Source organism: Pteropus vampyrus, unplaced genomic scaffold (genome assembly GCF_000151845.1).
Source record: "Pteropus vampyrus isolate Shadow unplaced genomic scaffold, Pvam_2.0 Scaffold12, whole genome shotgun sequence".
NCBI classification, from domain to species: Eukaryota; Metazoa; Chordata; class Mammalia; order Chiroptera; family Pteropodidae; genus Pteropus; species Pteropus vampyrus.
This window is the reverse complement of record NW_011888793.1, coordinates 11644737-11659290: the sequence shown is the minus strand read 5'-3', so window position 1 is coordinate 11659290 and position 14554 is coordinate 11644737. Positions and strand designations below refer to the sequence as shown.

The window sequence follows — 14554 nt, the reverse complement described above, 5'->3', positions numbered from 1 at the left end:
TATGTGACTATTATCTGACTATATATGACTGTATGTATCTGTATTTATATATGTACATATTTATACATAAAATACTCATTGAGTGTCATCTAAATATCTTTTCAGAAACCATTTTAGACATCTTAAGATTCTATCATTACTTTATATGCTGTCGAGTGGAGGCTTGTTTAATTCTGGCACATTTGTTTCACTGTGTGTGATCATCCTTGTTTTTAGTGGTCTGGTGCACTGGCTCCCTCTTATCATCAACATAAAACACATACGGCTTAATTCATGAAGAAAAACTTTTAATGCTGCTGATAATAATTAACACTTATCTAACGTTTTACATTTTATATGATGTTATGAAACATTATAATTTATCAAAACTCCTGAATCTTTCTTATCTTTAAGTTACAATTAAATATCTGATATTGAGATATTTAATTGTAACTAGGTTTTTCTGAACATAGCTATTCAATTAGGATGCTACACTGTTCATTTTAAAGTAATATGAAACTAGTTAATGAAAGTACCATTACTTTTCATCACACAAGTATTACTGTGATGTTAAAAGTCGAAGTGAATTATTTTAAGTAGTTTTCCCATTAAGGCAAGCTTCAAATAAACATTATTTTCCAAGAAAACATAAAAATTATAACTACTCCTGTCCTTCAACTTGTATAAAGTGTATCAAAGGAAAAAAGGGAGAGGTCTGCTATTGCATGACTTTCCCAGCCTCTAAGAAATCTTATAAGAATTAAAACTTGTGCACTTGGACAGTTGGAAGTATACTTTGCTCTGCTTACCCAGTTTTGTGTGTATGTGTTTGTGTGCATTTGTGTGAGAGAGAGACAGAGGGGAGACAGAGGAGAGAGAGAGATGAGGCAGATAATCAAAAGTACAAAGTAGTAAGGACAAGTAAAAAAGATAACAATCTTACATTTTGATAATGATAGTTACATGATTCAAATAAGAATATTACAAAAAATATCATTTGGGTTCTGAGATGCCTATTCAGATTTTCTAGCCCTTAATTGGAGATTCGTGAACCATATAGCTACAACATCTGGCTCCAACATGTCTAAACAACACAGAAGTAAGAAGACTGAGTCATCTAACTTTTCCTGCCCCCTGATCTCCTATCAGGCTACTTTTGATGAATAATTTATTCCCCATAAATCGCCATATTTGAAAGCATAATTAACAAATAGGTTTGCTTAATCATGTTGGCTTTGTTACTTTTGGTTTTCATCCATACATTCTTTTGTCCTTTTACTTTTTCTTTCATTTTTTTAAATAACAATTTTAATCCATTTAAAAATGCTAGCAAATTGGCAGTGTAACTGGAAAATAATTTATGTCTGTGCAAAACATGTTTTCATCATTCTTTTATAAAAGAGGTTAAGAGAATGGTTGAATTAAAAACTTAATGATGTGACTATTGCTGGTCAAATGGATTTTTACTATGAGCATCTGTCATACCCATGCTTGTTTTATTTATTTATTTGTTTGTTTGTTTGTTTGTTTGTTTTACCCTGGGAAATCTAAATATTAAGTTACACTCATTTTTTTAAATGTGAGAAAGTGGTGGGGGTCTATCTCTGATACCTGATTTTCTACAATCTGAAAAATAGTTACATTAAGTGTGAAAATTATACATGACTATAACAATAACTTAGTCTCAGCAAGTTTTTCGAATTAGTAAATAGGTAAAGTAACAAGACAAATGGAAAAATGATGACTGGCCTGGGAATCAGGACACCTAGATGTCTATGATGGTTTAATCTCTAACAAGCTTTCTGAACTTAGGCAAGTGCCTTAACTTCCCTGGTCATATATCTTTATAAGAAGAAGGTTAAGAGAAGATATTTTCTGCTTCAAAACATTTATAATTATTTTATAACTTTTAAATCTTACCCTGAATTTTTACTTCTACTTACACACATTTTAATATTTATTTTAACACCTGAAAAGCTTATTCTAGTTTCATAAATGATCTCAAATATATTAAAATGGGACTTCTATGTAATTAAACTTTTGAATCACATTGCAATTCTTAAAACCACAAAATAAAATATTACAAATGGCTTTTTAAATATAATAATCTTATTTTTTATCATTATATCAGACATGCTTGCTAAGTAAGCTTCAAAAGATTTTTGTACAATTACATATTTAGGTAATTTCCCACCCCAATGTTATTATAGGAACAAGGAACTTTTTTACACTCCAACCATCAAGGATAGTTTGAAAATAGTACAAGTAAATGAGCTCTCAATCACTTCCAAGTTTGAATAGATGTCTAAGTGGCATACACCACCAATGGTATATGTCAAATACTGGTTGGCCCTTGGCAGCTACCTTAACTTTCTTTTTTCAACTCTTAGATTCACGTTAGGCATGCGTGTTGAAACTTTTGTCAGTGTTGCTCAAGAATATGAGTTTTCCAGAAATCTATTATTTTAAATGATGGGTACTTACATGGTAATTAGGTAAAATTATGTAGAGAAACCATTTGTGTGCTTTTTATAGCGTATGTAACAATATCATTTATCAGAGAAAAGCCTGATAAGAAATAGGAGACTGAGATTGTTTTTCCAGTTCTGCCGGAGGCTCCATTTATAATCTGAATAACCACCCAATTATTTTTTTTTTTTCATTTTCTTATTTGTGAGGTTACATTATTTTCCCATGGTTGCCATAAAGCCTAAACAATAAAAATTTGCTATAGAAGTTTGAAAATCTAACCTGTTGTTAGGAAGACATGATAAAAACACTAAATGCATGCTTAAACATGAAACTAGTAACTGGCCCTTTTTTTTATGCTTTTGAAAGAATGAATGGCAGTCACTTTAAGGATGAAAAGGCTTTAGTGACGAGTCAAAATTCAGATTTACTGGATGATGAAGAAGTAGAAGATGAGGTGTTGTTAGATGAGGAGGATGAAGACAATGATATTACTGTAAAAACAGGAAAGGAACCAGTGACAAGTAATTTACATGAAGGAAACCCTGAGGATGACTATGAAGAAACCAACGCCCTGGAGATGAGTTGCAAGACTTCTCCAGTGAGGTAAGTGCCTCTGGTGACGTTAGTAAATAAGCAAGAATAAATACACATGATCATAACTCCTCCTGCTCTGTTTTTTCATTAGAGCAACATTTCAAGTGATAAGCAATTTGTGAGTAATAAATTATAAAAATTGAATTTGAATTAGCAAAGCATACACAGTGGATTGATTTTAAATACATGAAAATATTGTAGCCATCAACATAACCCGCAATCATATAAATACATCAGTGTTCATGGAACTCTGATTAACCTGAGGTCGGAAGGATAAATGAAAATTACACAAGTACACAATCATTTATTTAGACTCTACCTAAAAAACTCAAAGAAAAATAGATTTCAACATTATCTAATTCATTCAATAATCTGATGTGTTATTAGTCCAATATTATTGCAATAAATTTCACTTCGTTTGATATATATGTAATCTGTATAAATGATAGGTTTTCAAATGGAAAATTTAAACAAATAGTTAAATTGATGGGAATATTATATTTTCACATAGTGGGTGCTGATTAAATATTTTCATAACTGGCTTTATTTTAAATGGAAATTATAGACATGAATTCTGTCTCCACTGCATTGCTTATTTCACATGTCATTGACTTTACCTCTTTATCTCAACTATATGCTTGCTTTAGTTATGAAAACTCATAAAAGAAATTTATTTTTAAATATAATATTTGTAAACATTTTAAAGAACCCAATAATTGATGCATGCTACTTTATACTGCAAATATATGACATTCATCAACTGTGTAGATTCAAATGAATAGTGATTTGGTTGCATAACAAACTGAAAAAGAAAAAAAATCCTCTGTGCTTTCCCATTGGTTCATTTTAGGTATAAAGAGGAAGAATACAAAACTGGACTTTCTGCTCTAGATCATATAAGGCACTTCACAGATAGCCTCAAAATGAGGAAAATGGAAGATAATCAATATACTGAAGCTGAGCTCTCTTCTTTTAGTACTTCCCATGTGCCAGAGGAACTTAAACAGCCGTTACACAGAAAGTCCAAATCACAGGTATATATTTTCTGGCAGTATAGCATCATAATGACATTGTGCCTTTGTTGCCAAAAGGCAGATATTCTATGTTTGCAATAGTCTAGAATCTGAACAGGTTCAGATGCTTTACTCAGAATGTTCAAATCCTTACTCTGTGACCAAATCCAAAATAGTTAACCAATACAGCAACTAATATGGCTGCATTCTACACGGAAACTTCTGTGAAAAACCAAAATCATTATTTTACTTCGCAGTTCCCTTATTTCTGTATATAGCCCATGTTTTCTTGCAACTAAATATATATTACTTCAGAATTATTTTCTAATTGCTTTGCATCTATATTTTTTGTTGATCTGATTATATTTTAAGATTTTTGGAAAGTGAATTCTTTTCTCTGTTGTTTTGTCCCTTCTATATATTGCTAATTAACAAGTCATCTAATTATAGAATTTAGGAGCAAACTGCGGATCAGAGAAGAAATGAGTTGCCAAAAGTCTACAGCAACTTAAAGGCAGATCTGGAAATAAAACCTATTAATTTTTATTAAATGAATGAATGAATGAATGGTACCTGAGTTCATTGGGCTCTACCACATTTTATCAGCACTGTGGTAATTAAAGTAAATCCATTTAAGGATCTATAAATACCAATTAAAAGAGCCTCAGTTCTTTTATCACAAAAAATGGAAGTCAATACTTTCTGCTTGGTATCCACACTCAACCAGATTGTTCATTCAGGTCAATTAAAAAAAAAGAAAAAAGAAAAAAACTTCCTTTTATTACCATATTTGTTAGTCATTTGATTTAATTGTTAGTTCATTTTGGAGATGGCCTGACATCAAACCATGTGGCCATATTGACTTGCGCATTTGGAAATGACTTCCTATTTGTCTGAGATGTTTTGGGCTGGTATTAACAGCAAATATGATCATATCTCAATTAAGATGGAAAAAATATTTTGCCAGTGCGATAATACAAGGTTTTAAATATCAGTCAATTCAGTAAAAACTCTAAAGTGTCATGTATGATAATAGGCAGGATAAATGTTCTTTCTGAATTGAAGTAAAACTAATGAGCCCCAACACTGGAGTTGCCAAACTCCATGAACTTAAGCATATCACTTCATCACTGTGGGTGCCATTTCCTCATTACAAAGTGAGGTGAGTGGAGAAGATTCTAAGATCCCTTCCTGCTCTGTGATTCAATGAAGATACAAATGAATTTTTCACTTTCTAACATTTAATTAGCCAGAGTAAATATCTCATTTTCACTTAGAGACAACCATAAGAGGTAGCTAGTATTTTTTTAAACTCTTGATTTCCCATTCTTCTTTCCTAGTTAATCAAAGATACTGGGGAATCCAGGGTTTTCTTTCTCTTTTTTTAATTTTTAAAAATTATTCCTCCAAAATACTTTTTATTATAAGATACAATACCCCCAAATTCCTTAAACTTTAAGATGTGAATAGAAAGCAGAGGACTTTAAAACCTAGAGGTGATAGAGATGATATATTTCAGTATCAGCCTTTTAAAATAAAGTCCCTGCCCAACTGGGCTCACAATTACCATCACAGAAATATTAGCATTTTGCAATCCTAGCTCAATCCTATTTTTATTTTTACATGATAAAGTCATATATCAGTTTGGAAAAAGGATTTTTTTCAAACTTTCTTTCTTAAGACTTTTTATTCATTTATTCAGTTTTTATTAACTGTCAGTTATGTGCTGGGCATTGATCATTGTGCATAAAAATATTTACTTCCTTTGATTACCAAAAGGCAGTTATTCTGTACTTGCCATTTTCTAGAATCTGAATAAATTCAGATGTTTTACTCAAAACATTCATATATTTATGCACTCTGTGATTTTTATAATGGTGCAATCCAAAATTGTTGACCAATACAACAGTAGCTGCATTGTACCTGAATCTTCTATGGAAAACCTTATCCTACAAAAATTAATTTCATGATTGTAGATACTATTTATGTTAGGTACAATGATCTAAGCACTTTATGTAAGTTAGTGCTTGTGATTCCTCCATAACCCTTTGAGACAAGTTTTTGTTATTATTATCCCTATTTTAATTGAGGGAAGTGACCTTGAATGGTTAAGCAACTTGCCCCAGGTCACACAGCTAGTTGAGTAGAGGCAGGTTTGAAGCCAGAATTAAAATTCAGGATTCCAAAATTTTCTCTGTACTTCCTTTCATCTTTCCAAATATAGGAACGAGTTTTGTTAAACCCATTTCAAAATAATCTTTATCTTGCTCTCTGAAAGTGGATACATTAATTAGAATAGATGATTTAAGTTCGATGTTCACTTCATGTTTTAAACTGTACAAAAGATGGGGACTCTGTTATTTATCGTTGAATCTCTAGGACTTAGCACAGTGCCCGGAACAGAATAGATGCTTAAGAAATGTTTGTTGTATGTCTGCTGAGATTTTTGTAGAGGTTCAGAAGGCAAATTTCATACATAAAAGTCAAATGTGTACATTTAGAGCAATCACCCAGCAAATCAAAATCAGCCTGCAAGGGCAGATTTTCTAACTGAATGCCATGATTACGGAAGAAACCACAGACCGGCCACATGTCTCAGCATGACTTCCAGAGATGAAATTCTGCTTAACAACAGAGGCATTTTGTCTTTATTTACAGACAGTGGAATGTCTTTGGCAGGACTTTAATGATTCCACTTCAGCAGCATTTTGACAAGCAAGTTTAGCAATGGATGAGACCAACAATAGCAAATCAACAGTGAAAAGTTCACTCCCAAGTCAAGACCAAACCTTTCATTTGAATATTTTCCTTGGCAGCAAATGGGGGATTCACCGAACAGTTACTTAGAATCTGACATGATAACAGGGAAGAAAGAGCACTTCCTCACAGAGGACCTCCCTGCACCTTCTGGTCAGCAGACATAGGAGCACAAGTGGGTTAGAACGTTGTCGAGTCTTGCATTTTGTTTCATTTTTTTGGTAGAGCTGACTTGATCTACCTAAACTTTCAAGGTTTTTGGGTGTCAGCATTGAAACTTCAAGCATGGAGGGGAACAGAAAAAGAACATTGGACTAAAAGTGAGGCAGAAATAAGATTTTTTTATGCCTCCCCCTCTATCTAGTTTAGTGTCTTTGGGCAAGTCATTTCACTTTCAGTGCTCTCTATTGTAAAGTGCAATCAAGCACAGGAGTTGATGGGACTGTTTCCTCTACTAGACCACAGTGCTTCATGGCAGGTCTATATCTTATTCATATTTGCAGTTTCTGTCATAAGCTCACAATGCTATTTTTGGTGAGCTGAACATGTGCATGAACAGTGTATAGATGACTTCGGGAGGGAGGTGACTGCCGTTTCTTAATGGAGGCACAATTAACATTTAGGGTAGGCAAATCAGTGTTTTATTCTGTAGATCATATCACATTTTTGGTCCCCAGACACTGAAGGCCAGCAGTAACTCCAAGTCATTATAACACGCACGCATACACACATGCACACATCCACCCTTTTATAAACAGACCCATGAGGGATGCCCTACTCAGGATCCCTTCTCTTTCTAACATTTATCAGTAGTGTCCTTCAAATTAAAAGTGAGGTTTTTCAAATGCCATTTATTGAGTCTTTCCTTTTTTTTACCCCAGGCATATGCTATGATGTTGTCATTGTCTGAGAAGGAGTCCCTCCATTCTACATCCCACAGTTCTTCCACCGTGTGGCACAGTATGGCAAGGGCCGCAGCAGAATCCAGTGCCATTCAGTCTATAAGCCACGTATGACATTACCAAGGTCGACCGGAGTGGGACCAAGTCCAACAGTAGCATGGCTCTTTCATATAGGACTATTTAAAAGACTGCTGAGCAGAATGCCTTAGAAACCTGAAGGGTCACTCATTTAAAGTCTGGTGACCTTAAACTGAATGATTAAAAAAAAGAGAAAGAAAGAAGAAAAGGAAGGAATGAAGAAAGAAAGATAAAGAAAGGAAGAAAAAGAAACTATTTATTCTCGATATTTTGTTTTGCACAGCAAAGGCAGCTGCTGACTTCTGGAGAATCAATGCGACTTAAAGTGATTCAATGAAAATGAAAAACTTGCTGGGCAGAAGGCATCTTCCAGTTTGCCCTGCCCTAGGGCGTGGGTGGGTGAGAGGGACAATTGAGATGGCAGCATTGATACGAATGAACACTCCATAGAAACTGAATTTTTTTTTTTTTTTTGTACAAGATCACCTGACACATGATTGGGAACAGTTGCTTGTAATTGCAAATTTAATTTTTTTTTTTTGTTAAAGTTTTATGTAATTTAACCCTTTGAAGACGGAAGTAGTTGGATGAAATGCACACTCAATTATTATAGAAACTGATAACAGGGAGTACTTGTTTCCCATTAACTTTTGCCTTCTTAAGTACTTTGTTTAAAATTAGGGGAAAAGGGTATGTGTATATTGTAAACTATGGATGTTCAATGCTCAAAGAGGTTAAGTCAGTGAAGTAACCTGTTCATCACCAGTACCGCTGTACCACTACACTAATAAATGTTTGCCAAATCCTGTAATAACATCTTAATTTTAGACAATCATGTCACTATTTTTTAATGTTTAATTTTTTTTTTTTTGTGTTGCGTGTATCATGTATTTATTTGTTGGCAAACTATTGTTTGTTGATTAAAATAGCACTGTTCCACTCAGCCACTACTTTCTGACGTCCGAGGCACACCCCTTTCCGAATTTCAAAGGACCAAGGTGACTTGACCTGTGTATGGGGGTGCCAAATGGTGTTTGGCTTTTCTTAACATTCCTTTTTTTGTTGTTGTTGTTGTTTTGTTTTCCTTCTTAATGAGCTAAATACGAATAGATGCAACTTAGTTTTTGTAATACTGAAATCGATTCAATTGTATAAACGATTATAATTTCTTTCATGAAAGCATGATTCTTCTGATTAAAAGCTGTACCCCATATTTTATGCTGGATGTCTGCAAGCTTGTGCGATGTTATGTTCATGTTAATCCTATTTGTAAAATGAAGTGTTCCAGACCTTATGTTAAAAGAGAGACGTAAATAACAGACTGTATTCAGTTATTTTGCCCTTTATTGAGGAACCAGATTTGTTTTCTTTTTGTTTGTAATCTCATTTTGAAATAATCGGCAAGTTGAGGTACTTTCTTCAAATGCTTTGTACAATATAAACTGTTATGCCTTTCAGTGCATTACTATGGGAGGAGCAACTAAAAAAATAAAGACTTACAAAAATGGTTATTTTTCCCACTGTGTGGTATTTTCCCTTCTCATGCAATTTTAGTTTCCCTGTGGGATCCAATGATTTAAAGATATGAAGTCTGGGGCCTTGATGCCCAAACAGATACATGGAATGCAGAGCATGTTTATATTGTTTTGAGATGACATAGGGATAACCCTTAGTCCATAAGGAGTTACAGTATCTCTTGCTCATCGTTCTAAACTTTCCCCGCGTGGTACAGCCAGTGCTTATGTGCAACATACACGTCCTTGGTATCACTCCATGTCCACAACATCCATTTTAGTTAGGACAGAGCAACCTACAGTTTTCCTACTCAGTTTTATATAGTGCATGCCAAAAGGAGTTCTGTTTCTTATTTTTTCTCTTAATTACACAGATAGGGAAAAAAAACAAACCCTTTAAATTTTCTATGATCTTTTTAAGTCTTTGTCCAGTGCAAATTATCAAGTTATAATCAGAGGACAGACATAATTTTGTGTTTTCTTTCTTTACTGTGGCAAAAAAAAAAAAAAAACACAAAACAAACAAGCAAACCTTGCATATTGCTAAAATTCTTCAAAATAATCATATAGCAGTAGTTCTGTATTGCAGCAGGTTTGATCTATAATTTCTTCAATCATTCCATTTTGTTAAAAGTTTAGGTTTTCTGTTTTTCACTTGTATAATAGTATTTTAATTTTCATGTATGTAATTGTTTCTGTGTGTTCATAAATGTTCACACAGGCTTGAAATGTGAAGAGTGGTATTTTCATATGATAAATTCTCTGGTGGGGAACCAATTATGAACTTTTTTTGCTTCTTAAATATAATGCCAATTGTTTTAGAATATAATTATTCCAATTTTGGCCAGTTGTAGAGGTTTTAGAAAAGCCTGAAAAATAAGTAAGTATGACACATGAAAGTAGATCCAAACGAATTTCTTCGTTCATTTATTTCTTAGCCACAATGCCAGATATATAAAGAAACTTCCTCACATCCTTTCTAAATGTCAGTAGTATAAGAATTAAATATATGAGGTATAAATGCTGATTTTTAAAAATAGAAAGTGTGCACAGGAAGAAGTATTCAGGAAATACACTTAAGCTATAAATCTAGTCTTTAAAGAAGAAGAAGAATCTAGTATTTGGGACATAAGATCAACAAGCTTGAGAACGTGGAGATCTGGTTCTTTGTTTTAAAGAATATACCTATAAATTCTGAAGCAATCCGAATACTCCCAATGCGGTAAATTCTTTTTGACTTTGAGCATGACATTTCAGTTGTTTGCTAATACTTAGTCCCTCCAAATTCCAAAAAGGCTTTCAAGCCTTACATTTCTGCTTTCTTTTCCATTCATTTCGCCAGCAGCCCTCCACCGCATGGCCCTGTGGGGAGGCGGTGAGATGTGGCGGACACAGTATGGGATTTGGAAACCCAAGGCCTGGGTTTGAGTTCTGGCTCCACAACCGTGCTGGCTTTGAGGTCTCAGGCAAGTCACATACCTCTCAAAATCTCATCTGTGAAACCAGGGAAATAAGACCTGCTTTTCCTACTACTGCATTGGGTTTCTGTGAATGTCGAAAATTAAAATACATTTTTGGAAATATTTGGTAAAAGTTGTACACATGAAAGTCATTTTATAAATTTTATGGTAATAGTTAAAAGAATAGAATGCGTGTGTATGTGTGTGTGTGTATACACACAAACACTATGCTAACAGGACATGACAGGAATCTATTATAGACTATACAAAAGTAAAAGTGGATGTTTTCCAGAAAAAAAAATGTTAGAGATGTTTCTTGAACAAATATGTGGTTTTGAAAAATAAAGCTTCGTTTTTTGAAAACATGAGACAGCCAGTATAACTGTTGAGAGCTCTTTAAAAAGTCAAGGCCTTTTAAATCCATTCATAGAATAGGCACACTCATGCTTTTATTTTCAGATAATGACCATCAACCTATCTTATTTCTGTACAGAATAAATAAAATGTGTTATTCATGTTTAAACCGCCTGTTATTGCAGTGTCATGCCAGGAGTGTGTATATCCACTGCCTCAGTTAATCATCACAGTAGACTGGCATGCAGGAAGCTTTATTTCTGTTTCACAGATGAGGAAACTGGAGCTCTGCGCTTAAGATCCCAGCTCAAAGTCATCTGGCTGGGAACTGGCTGGCTGAGAATCTAGGGGTGCCTGACTCTTTAGCCCACACTTAGCCAAGTTTTTCAGACCTTCTGATTCAGGCACAGTTAAAGAAATACAAAAAGGAATGTTTCAAATCAAGAAAATATGCCCACGGAGAGTAAGGCTGTCAGAGATGCAACTGTGCCCAGGAGACATTTAGGCGTCTGAGTCTTGGCTGTGAAGAGTGTGAAAGGTGAGTGCCAAGCACTGGTTCCCAGGCTTTCTTTGTTCAGGTTATCTCAAGTCAGAACCAGCAATACAAGTGCTTTTGAAAGATTCTAAATACTTCCTTAATAAGAGAAGGGTCTTAGTCATCTTGTTTGCATATTCCTAACAGGTGTTTTGAGTTTCCTTCTTACCCTTTCTGGAGAAAAAAAAACAAAAAACAAAAACAAAACAAACAAACAAAAAAAACAGAAAAACAAAAATAACAAACAAAAAAACAAAAACAAAAAAAACTTTTACCCCAAATAATAATTTGAAATTATTAACAAGGCATGAGTTAAACCCTTTCTAAAATAGTAAGCAGACTCATTATGAGAGAAAGCAAATGTGAAATAAGTACAGTTAAGAAGTGTACTTATTTCATTCTCTTAGGTTTAAAGAATTGTTAATGGGAGGAGTGTGAGGAGAAGTGGGAAGAGTAAAGGGAAAAAACAAATAGACTGGGTCTAGGACTCCCCAAAAGAAAGTACAGAGAGCCAGCCAGCTCTTCCTCAAGAGACAGGTTGATATCTAATTGTTCATTATATTTTGCATAACCCATTTCTGAATTCAAGAGACTGTTCTTGGTGCAATACATATTTAGAAAAAGGATGTAAGATGGCAACTATCAAAATAATTCAGAAAATAACAAGTGCTGGTGCGAATGTGGAGAATTAGAACCCTCGTGCACTATTGGTGGGAATGTAAAATAGTACAACCACTATGGAAAATAGTATGTCGGTTTCTCAAAAAATTAAAAATAGAATTATCATATGATCCAGCAATTCTACTTTTGTGTATATATCCGAAATGAATTGAAAGCAGGGTCTCAGAGTGATATTTATAAATACATGTTCATAGCAGCATTATTCACAGTAGCCAAAAAGTAGAAGCAACCTAAGTGTTCATCAATGAATGAATAAACAAAAGATGTTATATACATACATTAGAATCTTAGTTATTCTTAAAAAAGAAGAAAATTCTGACAGATGCTACAACATGAATAAGACCTCGAGGACATTATGCTAAGTGAAATAAGCTAGTCACAAAAAGAGAAATACTATATGTTTCCACTTGTATGAGGCACCTTGAATTTGACTAAATGCATAAAGCAAGAAAGTAGAATGATGGTTGCCAATGGCTGAGAGCAGAGTGGAAAGGTGAGTTGTTATTTAATGAGTATAGAGTTTCAGTATGGCAAGATGAAAGAGTTCTAGAGATTAGTTGCACAACAATGTGGATGCACTTACTGCTACTGGATTATACACTTAAAATAATTAAGATGATAAATTTTATGTTTTGTACATTTTACCACAATTACAAAGAAAATAAAATATATGATTCCTTCAGTAAGTCAATGTCTAGAAAGGAAACCGGAAACTACTCTAAATATTTTCAGTAGAGGGATTTAGTGCAGTGGGTTATATGCCAAAGCACTGGAAGGGCTGGTAGAGTAAAAGGAAAAAAAGGAAGTAATGGGAGAACCAAGAAGTGACCTGTCCACTGCTCACCATGTGGCTGTGGAAGCATGGCTTTTGCTGCTGCCACTCAGAAGCTGTCTCTACCCCTGATTGCCTCTACCACCTCTTGCTGCTGGTGATGGAGTCAGCCTTCCTGCTGCCTTCTGACTTCCCACCAGTGCCTTTCATTGTACTTTGTTGGAAACCAGCTGTCTGGAGAGGGAGTCTGGAGAATGAGGTTTCCATGCATCTAGGCCTCTGCAATACAGAGAAATGGTGGAAATGGTGCTGGGTACCGACAAACCATATTCGACATGGAACCACCTAAACTGGACATACTGTGTATACTAGTTTAACGGGGGAAATACTCCAATAGCTTCCCATTATTTTTAGAATGGATATCATACATCAACATGGCCTTCAGGGCCCTCCATGACCTAATTTTTGCCTATTTCTCTAATATGTCCCCACTTGCTTATCTGTCTCAGACATGCTGGATCATTTTCAGACACCAAACTAAACTTCACTTTCAAGGACTTCACAAATTGTGCTCCATGAACTTGGAACACTCTTGTCTTTCAATCCAGAACCCTTCTCCCTCGCCCCACTCCCCACATTCTTATTTGCTAAATTCACTTACTCTTCAGATTTTAATTTATCTATTACTTCTCCAGAAAAAACTTTCTCTGATACCTTCTCACTCTCCTCAACATATTAATGTAAATTAAGTAGTCCTGTTGTAGTCTCTCATCAAACCATTTACTACATGTATTCAGCATACCTATTACAATTTGTAATTGTATATATATATTTGTAGATAATTTAAGATGTCTGCTCCTAAAATCTTAAGCTCCATGAATGCACTAACTGTGACTACTTTGATTAATTCTGTATCCCCAGTGACTAGTACAAAGTATGGCACATTGTGATTATTCTATAAATTTTGTTATATCAATGAATAAATAAATGAATTGTCTGAAAAGATATACACCTATTATCAGTGGTTACCTTTAAGATTGGAAGTAAATTTTTATAGTATATACCCTCAACGTTTTCAACAAGAATGGATTACTTGTGTTTAAAAAAAAAAAAAAAAGAAATCCACCTATTTCTTTTTGTGAGCATATCTCATGGTCAAGAGGCTCAATTCTAAAAATTCATCCTAAGAGACGAGTTAGCACTGCATACTGATATTCGCAAACATGCAGGTTCATTAAACATTAACAATCAAAAATTATTATCAATGCAGAAGTCACACAAAAGAGACTCAGTGAAGTAAACTATGCTGTCTGCGTGACCATGGTTAAATACGTGGACAGATAATCTCAACATATTATTAACTGAACAATCGATCAGGTTACAAACGGTTGGAAGCTATATAGTGTAACATTTTACTGATTACTAGGATTATGGGTAAATTTT

General features: G+C 34.2%; 1 protein-coding gene across 1 annotated transcript in view; it reads left to right on the top strand.

Moving 5' to 3' along the window:
• Positions 1 to 9303, top strand: part of MECOM (MDS1 and EVI1 complex locus) — a 276588-nt gene extending 267285 nt beyond the window's left edge. Inside the window, exons 13-15 of the mRNA XM_023524078.1 lie at positions 2818 to 3054; positions 3896 to 4079; positions 7697 to 9303. Of these exons, the coding sequence (XP_023379846.1) occupies positions 2818 to 3054; positions 3896 to 4079; positions 7697 to 7831 (556 nt within the window). The 3' untranslated portion in view covers positions 7832 to 9303. The remainder of the gene's footprint in view (positions 1 to 2817; positions 3055 to 3895; positions 4080 to 7696) is intronic.
• Positions 9304 to 14554: the final 5251 nt, after the last annotated feature.